Below are 9,945 nucleotides of genomic sequence, written 5' to 3' on the forward strand. Positions count from 1 at the left end.
TACCGGGTATAGAATCTTCTGTTATGACGTTAGTCTTGGACATAATATTAATAGCTGGTTTGTTATCATTTATATCAATGACGTCAAGAATTATTTTACATGAATCAGTCAGTCCCCCGTCATCACTGGCTTGTATATGTATCTGATAATGGTGAGATTTTTCATAGTCTATTTCCCCAGTTAATATAACTTCACCATCAACATAATTCATTTCAAACATTTCAGGAAAATCGTCCTGTGTATTTGTTACTGAGTATGTTATTTTGCCATTAGTGCCCTGATCAGCATCGTGTGCACTGACCTTAGTAACAACTGTACCTTTCTGTGCATTCTCAGTAATTGTAGCTCTGTAAATCGGCTGCGTAAAAACTGGGGCATTGTCATTGGCGTCTAACACGGTGACGTGTATCTGTGCAGTACCAGATATCTGAGGCTCTCCTCCATCCATTGCTGTTAACACTATTGATATTTGCTCTTGTTTTTCTCGGTCTAGAGACTTCTGTAAAATCATTTCGACATTTTTACCACCACCTGCCTGATTTTGCAGTTTTAGTGCAAAATTACCATTTGAACTAAGAGAATAGCTTTGGAGGCCATTAATGCCAACGTCTGGATCTATAGCTCTCTCTAAAATGAATTTAGCTCCCGTCAGAGCTGACTCGCTAATTCTAAACCTGATATCACTTTTCTTGAAAACTGGTGGGTTGTCATTGACATCAGTTACCTCAACAGTAATGGAATAAAATTCCATCGGGTTCTCTAGAATAATCTGAAAATGTAGCGCGCAAGGCGTCGTCTGTCCGCAGAGTGCTTCACGGTCTATTCTGTCTTTGATGAGGAGAACTCCTCGTTCTTTGTTAAGCTCGATGTACTCTGCGCTGTTTCCAGTATAAATACGAGCTTTACCGGATTTCAGTCTATTGACATCTAAACCCAAATCCTGCGCTATGTTACCGACTAAAGAGCCTTTCGCCATTTCCTCGGGAATGGAGTAACTGACCTGCCCGTGTACTGAACTGAGAGAGAGGACCGAGATAAACAACAGTACTTGCCGTGTCATTGTTCCGTCCGACATTTTCCCTTCAACATGAAACAACAAGCGCCTTATAATCCGATAAGAGAACAGTATAATTCTTTAAGATGTATGTCCAACAAATAATACAAAAAAGACCAATAATCCTTATTTTGGGAACAAAAGAATCTCAGCTCTGTCTCCCTGTGCTTAGTGTTCTCTGTAACCCGGACTGTGCGCTCTGCATGCGGCTCTTTCTCTCTCTAATATATCGAAATGATGGGGGAGGTACTGCTGCAAATCCGCTCTAAAACTACAGCACACTGACCAACAGCGTCCCTTTGAGTTCAATCTACCGAACAACAGCTATACTTAAAAATAAACACCTTCCAATATATTTGGGAAGGTCTAGGTCTCCATGGATGAAAAGCAGAGCATTATCAAGCTTAACCCAACCCAGTAATGTAGGGAATTGAATAACATGTGACCTTTCTATACATCTGCCCTGACCGACCCATTAAGTTGGGCTCTTGGGGGGGTTAAAGGAAAAACAAAAACATTCAAAGATATTGGTTGTGCCACGTACTCCATCCAAACTGTATCAGACAGATATGCGTGTCCTGTTTTTGACTATTCAGCAGAAATGTGGGGTGCTAAGAGGTATCTCCAAAACGAACATATCCATAACAGTACGTTATTTTGTAGGTACCCACAATGTTTGCATCTCTACTGGCAATAACTCGGAACATGGGCTGGGAACCCTATGAGATGAGATGGAAGGCGTATATGGTGAGACTTTGGAATAGACCGTTGGATATACCATCTGCCAGAATAGTCAGCAAGGTTTTTCCATTTGGATCTCTCCATAAGGGGAGCCTGGGCAACTGAAATGTCTGACATTTTCCCAACAGTCTGACTGTGAACAGTTGTACGAAAAAAGAATTAAGTGAGACATAGACGCTGTTAAAAAACAACTGATGATGCAATATGAAAATAAATGAGTGGAGGAGATGAATCATAAACCCAAATTAAGAAGCTTTTGTTTGATTAAGGGTGAATTCGTGTGTGAGAGATATATTCTGAACAACCTAGATATAAGCCAGAGATCGCTATGTGCCCAGGTAAGTGAAACAAGTCGGTGTAATGGTGAAATGGAAAAGAAAAGACTATGCAACTATTGTAACCTCGAAGAAATAGAGAATGAAATTAATTTGAAATGAATTTGATCCTCTACTACCACAATATATGCTTGTCTTTATTGCAGAAAGCCCACCAGATAAACCCTGAAATGATGTGGCTAAGCCATGAGGAAAAACTGACACGTTTTTTTGTCCATTGTGCAATTCTGTTTGCGGATTTTTTTAGATAAAGCCTGGAATTAAAGGAAAATGGCGAACTATAATTCAATTAAACAAATAAGTAGCTCCTATATAGCAAATGGCATGTATGTATATAAAATATGTGTAAACCTGTCTCACTCTTGAATCATCTCTTTGTGCCACACTTGGTTCAAATGCCTTCCGTTTCATTTTTCTGAAATGATTTATTTCCATATTTATTTTATAATTTTTCCTGCTCTAGGAATAAAATGACTGCTTGGATAACCTTATTTACTATTATGTATTGATTTCTTTATCACGCTTTATGCGGTGAGAACTGCACAGAACACTGTAAGAATTATCACAGTGCATTATTGTAATGTTTGTGTCAATGGGTTGCAAACTGGCGATTTGACAAGAAAATAAATGTAATTCATTAATTCATATAAGACAATGTATTTAGGATAAATGTAAACCATGATACAAGAAGTAACTGGGGAAGAAAGGTCAAACAAAATACACCTTGCGTGAAGCTAATCACCGGGACAGAATGCAACTTTCTGCAACTATAACAACAGTATGGCATTACTGTGCATTATGTAGGCTACTGAAAACGTGTATATATACACATATGAATACAATTTCTAGTACAGAAAACGTTTGCCTCTTATTTACAAAGATCAAGCAATATCCCAGTATAATTGACTCTTTACAATGTTAAAGGGTCTATTGAAATACAGCCGCTTTGCAGAGCAGCGCTGACCACGAATGTGGTGCTGAAATGGCCACATAACAGTTGAATGAAGAGCATTTGTGACCACGGAAACTTCCCAGGTACACAGAGTCGATGTAGAAACAGTTCAAATAAAACATTAAAAACAAACTAATTTACACCATGCTTCAACATTTTTGAATTAGGGGAAGGATAATGACTCAAATATAACAGACCTCTGCTGGGGAGTCTGGTTCATCCAGGATGTTATTTTCACTCTGCATCCGCTGCATCGTCCCTGTAGAACTGGGGTCCATTATCAGTACGTTCTGACTACAGGGTCTGACGAACTTACAGTCACTCTTTCTGGAGTCAGTCGTCCTGCACACCTCGTAATTGTACACGTGCTGTAGAGTTCCTGTCCCCATGGTGTCTGCGTAACGCGGTGGATAATACGGAATAACCGGGAGACTGGAATGATAGAGGACGCGAGACTGTCTCCATCTGTATATTTTCACTGATATAATAACCACTAAACATGTGATGAACAGAAATGAGACTACAGCCAAAGCCAAGACTAAGTAAAAAGTCAGATTGTCATTGTACTCCTTGTCGTGCGTAAAGTCAGTGAACTCCGAGAGCACTTCAGGGAAGCTGTCCGCCACCGCCACGTTAACATTGACTGTAGCTGAACGAGAGGGGTGCCCGTTGTCCTCCACTACAACAGTGAGCCTTTGTTTCACAGCATCTTTATCATTGACTTGGCGTATAGTTCTTATTTCTCCATTCTGTAAGCCCACTGCAAACAGCGCCCTGTCTGTCGCTTTCTGCAGTTTATACGAGAGCCAGGCATTCTGTCCAGAGTCTATATCAACAGCCACCACTTTGGTAACAAGGTAGCCCGCATCTGCTGACCGAGGCACCATTTCAGCCACCAGAGAGCTGCTAGTCTGGACTGGATACAGAACCTGAGGCGTGTTGTCATTTTGGTCCTGGATCATTATTTTCACAGTCACATTGCTACTGAGAGGAGGGGAGCCTCCATCCTGCGCTTTTACGCGGAACTGGAAATCCTTGATCTGCTCGTAGTCAAAAGAGCGCACTGAATGGATGACTCCACTATCAGCACTAACGGACACATATGATGAGACAGGCACTCCGTTAACCGAGGAGTCCTCCAGTATGTAAGAAACACGGGCATTCTGGTTCCAGTCAGCGTCTCTGGCTTTCACTGTGAATATAGAGAGGCCCGGTGTGTTGTTCTCTATAATGTAGGCCTCATATGAGCTCCTCTCAAAGACGGGCGCGTTGTCATTCACATCTGATATCTGTAAGGTGAGAGTGACGCTGCTGGAGAGCGAGGGCACTCCCTCATCAGAGCACGTCACAGTGATGTTATACTCAGAGGCTCTCTCTCGGTCAAAGTCACTGTCAGTTACTAGGCTATAGAAATTGTTTGAGGTCGATCTCATCACAAAGGGAATATTTTCTTCAATACAGCACTGTACTTTTCCATTTTCACCAGAATCTGGGTCTTGAATATTCATCATTGTTACGACAGTACCATGTTTAGCATCCTCAGATATGGCACTCGTCTTTGACATGATGTTAATAGCTGGTTTGTTATCATTCATATCGATTACGTCAATAATTACCTTACAGGAATCTGTATGACCTCCTTGGTCCCTCGCTTGAACATTAATCTGATAATGTTTAAGTATTTCATAATCAATGTCCCCGACTAATTTAACTATACCGTCATCTCGACCTATTTCAAAAATATCATTCCACGCCTCAGCCGTATTCGAAATGGAATACGTAACCCTCCCATTTTGTCCTTGATCAGCATCAGACGCGCTGACAGTGGTTAAAACGATGCCTTTATGGGCGTTCTCGGTTACACGAGCCTTGTAAACAGCTTCCGAACAAACGGGCGCATTATCATTGGCGTCTAGTACAGTGATGAGTATCTGCATTGTTCCTGATAGCTGAGGCTCTCCTCCATCTACAGCTGTCAACAACAGAGATATCTGTTCCTGTTTTTCGCGATCTAGAGGTTTCTGTAAAACCATCTCTACATTTTTACCACCATCAGGGAGACTCTGCATTTCCAAAATGAAATTCTCGGTGGGTTTGAGAAAATATATTTGGAGGTCATTATGACCAACGTCATCGTCAACGGCTCTCTCGAGGACGAGTCTAGCTCCTGTTAAAGCAGACTCACTTATTTCAAATTTGACTTCATTATTTTTGAAAATAGGAACATTGTCATTTACATCTCTAATTTCAACTGTAGCTGTATAAAATTCCATCGGGTTTTCTAGAATAATCTGAAAATGTAAAGCGCAAGGCGTCGTCTGTCCGCAGAGCGCTTCACGGTCTATTATCTCTTTGATGAGGAGAACTCCCCTTTCTTTATTCAGCTCGATGTACTCTGCGCTGTCTCCAGTATAAATACGAGCTTTACCTGATTTCAGTCTTTTTATATCTAAACCCAAATCCTGCGCTATGTTACCGACTAAAGAGCCTTTCGCCATTTCCTCGGGAATGGAGTAACTAACCTGCCCGTGTACTGAACTGAGAGAGAGGACCGAGATAAACAACAGTACTTGCCGTGTCATTGTTCTGTCCGACATTTTCCCTTCAACATGAAACAACAAGGACATTATAATCCCTTAAGAGATTTGCGAAATTCTGTCATAAGTAAATCCCGTAAAGTACAAAATTTTCTGCCAATAATCCGTATATAATGGAACAAAAGAAGCTCAACTCCGTATCTCTGTGCTTAGTGTTCTCTGTAACCCGGAATGTGCTCTCTGCGTGAAGCTCTTTCTGTCTCTAATATATCGACATAATGGGGAGGTACTGCAGCAAATCTGCTCTAAAACTGCAACACACTGACCAACAGCGTCCCTTTGAGTTTGATCCACTCAACTACAGATAAACTTAAACTTAAAAAATAAACACATTCCAACATATTTTGGAAGATTTGAGTCTCCAAAGATGAAACCATAGCCCTGTCATGCTTTACCCAACATAGGCTATATCAAAACCTCTGGGCCAACTGTAAAAGTAGATGCCCCTGGATGTTAACGAGTAATCTCAAACAAGACTCATGTTTCTTTAAACTATAGCCTACATAACAAAATAACACACATTTCTAAAATCTGATGTATGGTAGGTAGTGTGCTTTCCGTAAAAATATACAAATACTGGTATAGACTTATTAATTTAATTATTTATATAAAAATTCAGCATGATATTGACAAGAACGATGTCTTCAATACAATTCACCCTTTACTGCTAACAAGTCTCCCTGTACAAAAAGCCGCTGTTCGTGTCAGTGGTGCTGAATTGGCAAAATCAGTGGAATTAATAGAATTACTGAGCATGGAAAGATTCCAAAAACAAAGAGTCGATGTTAAAAATGTTAAAAACATTACACAATGAATTACACATACACATATACTTGTAGGAGAAAATTAATTATTCAAATATTACAGACCTCTAGCGGCGAGTCTGGTTCATCCAGGATGTTATTTTCACTCTGCATCCGCTGCATCGTCCCTGTAGAACTGGGGTCCATTATCAGTACGTTCTGACTACAGGGTCTGACGAACTTACAGTCACTCTTTCTGGAGTCAGTCGTCCTGCACACCTCGTAATTGTACACGTGCTGTAGAGTTCCTGTCCCCAAAGTGTCTGCGTAACGCGGTGGATAATACGGAATAACCGGGAGACTGGAATGATAGAGGACACGAGACTGTCTCCATCTGAATATTTTCACCGATATAATAACCACTAAACATGTGATGAACAGAAATGAGACTACAGCCAAAGCCAAGACTAAGTAAAAAGTCAGATTGTCATTGTACTCCTTGTCGTGCGTAAAGTCAGTGAACTCCGAGAGCACTTCAGGGAAGCTGTCCGCCACCGCCACGTTAACATTGACTGTAGCTGAACGAGAGGGCTGCCCGTTGTCCTCCACTACAACAGTGAGCCTTTGTTTCACAACATCTTTGTCATTGACTTGGCGAATAGTTCTTATTTCTCCATTCTGTAAACCCACTTCAAACAGCGCCCTGTCTGTCGCTTTCTGCAGTTTATACGAGAGCCAGGCATTCTGTCCAGAGTCCACATCAACAGCCACCACTTTAGTGACAAGATATCCCACATCTGCTGAACGAGGCACCATTTCAGCCACCAGAGAGCTGCTAGTCTGGACTGGATACAGAACCTGAGGCGTGTTGTCATTCTGGTCATGGATCATTATTTTCACAGTCGCATTGCTACTGAGTGGAGGAGAGCCTCCATCCTGCGCTTTTACACGGAACTGGAAATCCTTGATCTGCTCGTAGTCAAAAGAGCGCACTGCATGGATGACTCCACTATCAGCAGTAACGGACACATATGAGGAGACGGGCACTCCGTTAACCGATGAGTCCTCCAGTATGTAAGAAACACGGGCATTCTGGTTCCAGTCAGCGTCTCTGGCTTTCACTGTGAATATAGAGAGGCCCGGTGTGTTGTTTTCTATAATGTAGGCCTCATATGAGCTCCTCTCAAAGACAGGCGCGTTGTCATTCACATCTGATATCTGTAAGGTGAGAGTGACGCTACTGGAGAGCGAGGGCACTCCCTCATCAGAGCACGTCACACTGATGTTATACTCAGACGCTCTCTCTCGGTCCAAGTCACTGTCTGTTACTACAGTAAAGAAATTATTCGATGTTGATTTCATTGAAAACGGGATGTTTTCGTCAATAGAGCACTGCACTCTGCCATTATCACCAGAATCTGGGTCTTGAATATTCATCATAGTTACGACAGTACCTGGTTGAGCGTTCTCAGATATGGCACTTGTCTTTGACATGATATTGATTGATGGTTTGTTGTCATTTGTATCTATAACCTCAATAATTAATTTACACGCGTCAGAGTGACCTCCCTGATCTGTAGCCTGAACGTCTATCTCATAATGTTTACGTTTTTCATAGTCAATATGTCCATTTAATTTTACCACACCGTAAACATGATCAATTTCAAATATATGGGACGCTCCCGATTTTGAAATAGAATACGTAATTCTTCCGTTGGAACCTGGATCGGCATCAGTTGCACTGATTGTTGTTAAAACAGTGCCTTTTGATACGTTTTCTGATACACTAGCTTTATACTCTGCCTGAGAACATACAGGCGCATTATCATTGGCGTCTAGTACAGTGATGAGTATCTGCATTGTTCCTGATAGCTGAGGCTCTCCTCCATCTACAGCTGTCAACAACAGAGATATCTGCTCCTGTTTCTCTCTGTCTAGAGGCGTCTGTAAAACCATCTCTACATTTTTAACACCATCTGAACGAGTTAGTGTTTTCAATACGAAATTATCAGTGGGTTTCAGAGAGTAGCTCTGAAGGCCATTAACGCCAACGTCGTCATCAACTGCTCTTTCCAATACAAATTTAGCTCCCGTTAGCGCTGATTCACTAATTTCATATTTAATTTCACTCCTCTCAAAAATAGGTGAATTGTCATTGACATCGGTTATCTCAACTGTAGCTGTATAAAATTCCATGGGGTTCTCTAAAATAATCTGAAAATGTAGTGCACAAGGCGTCGTCGGTCCGCAAAGTGATTCACGGTCTATTATCTCTTTGATGAGGAGAACTCCCCTTTCTTTATTCAGCTCGATGTACTCTGCGCTGTCTCCAGTATAAATACGAGCTTTACCTGATTTCAGTCTTTTAATATCTAAACCCAAATCCTGCGCTATGTTACCGACTAAAGAGCCTTTCGCCATTTCCTCGGGAATGGAGTAACTAACCTGCCCGTGTACTGAACTGAGAGAGAGGACCGAGATAAACAACAGTACTTGCCGTGTCATTGTTCCGTCCGACATTTTTCCTTCAATATGAAACAACAAACACCATATATTCCGTTATGAAAATAGTCTAATTATTTAAATTTTGAATCCAGAAAATAACACCATGTCCGGCCAATAATCCGTTTATCAGGAACAAAAGAATCTCAACTCGGGTATCGGTGCTTAGTGTTCTCTGTAACCTGGACTGTGCGCTCTGCATGCGGCTCTGTCTCTCTCTAATATACCGAGATGATGGGGGAGGTACTGCTGCAAAACTGCTCCAAAACGTTAAGACATTGACCAACAGCGTCCCTCTGAGTTTAATGGATTGAACTACAGACAATATACTTCAATAAAAAGACAGAAAAACGCTCAAGTTGTGTTGGAAATGTCAGGGTCGATATATTGGAGAAAATAATTCATATAAAGTAACCGTATACTATATCAATATATAATCTAGCTCAATGTATGTACGCAAAATATAAGCAATGATGTCAGGTAGTTGTGGCCAAGGAATGTCTGAACCAGACCGAGGCTTTGCATTACACTACAGGCTAATAGTGACAGAAGGAAACTTCCAGCAAGCAAACACATTATTCATGGAATACATGTGCATTAAATACACACAATCCATTGTCCTGCTTGATCATCATGAGAATGTATCTTCTTTACCATTCACGACGATAAACGGCTACAATGGAATTCACACTATATAGTGCAAAGCGCTGCTGTCCAATGGCCCTGATGCTTAAAGTACAATAAGAATGGACTGAAGAGCTTTTCTGACAGGGAGGTAGGCTACACTTGAACAACGCGTTTTCAACATACAGGACCAGTAAAAAGCTTGGACACACCTACTCATTCAAGGGTTTTTCTATATTTTGACTATTTTCTACATTGTAAGATTAATAGCGAATCATGTAGTAACCAGAAAAGTGTTAAACAAATCAAAATACATTGTATATTTGAGGTTCTTCAAAGTAGCCACCCTTTGCCTTGACAGCTTTGCACACTCTTGGCATTCTCTCAACCAGCTTTG

At 41.2% G+C, this 9,945-nt stretch overlaps 2 protein-coding genes across 2 annotated transcripts; both read right to left on the reverse strand.

Moving 5' to 3' along the window:
• Nucleotides 1-2,062: 2,062 nt before the first annotated feature.
• LOC109887288 (protocadherin beta-16-like) lies at nt 2,063-5,839 on the reverse strand. Its single transcript, XM_031789986.1, has one exon. The coding sequence runs from the start codon at nt 5,707-5,709 to the stop codon at nt 3,265-3,267; it is 2,445 nt and encodes an 814-aa protein (XP_031645846.1). The 5' UTR covers nt 5,710-5,839; the 3' UTR covers nt 2,063-3,264.
• Nucleotides 5,840-6,533: 694 nt separating this feature from the next.
• Nucleotides 6,534-9,168, reverse strand: LOC116353693 (protocadherin beta-16-like). Its single transcript, XM_031791383.1, has one exon. It carries the CDS (start codon nt 8,940-8,942, stop codon nt 6,534-6,536), a length of 2,409 nt encoding a protein of 802 aa, XP_031647243.1. The 5' UTR covers nt 8,943-9,168.
• Nucleotides 9,169-9,945: the final 777 nt, after the last annotated feature.

This window comes from Oncorhynchus kisutch, linkage group LG15, assembly GCF_002021735.2.
Source record: "Oncorhynchus kisutch isolate 150728-3 linkage group LG15, Okis_V2, whole genome shotgun sequence".
NCBI classification, from domain to species: domain Eukaryota; kingdom Metazoa; phylum Chordata; class Actinopteri; order Salmoniformes; family Salmonidae; genus Oncorhynchus; species Oncorhynchus kisutch.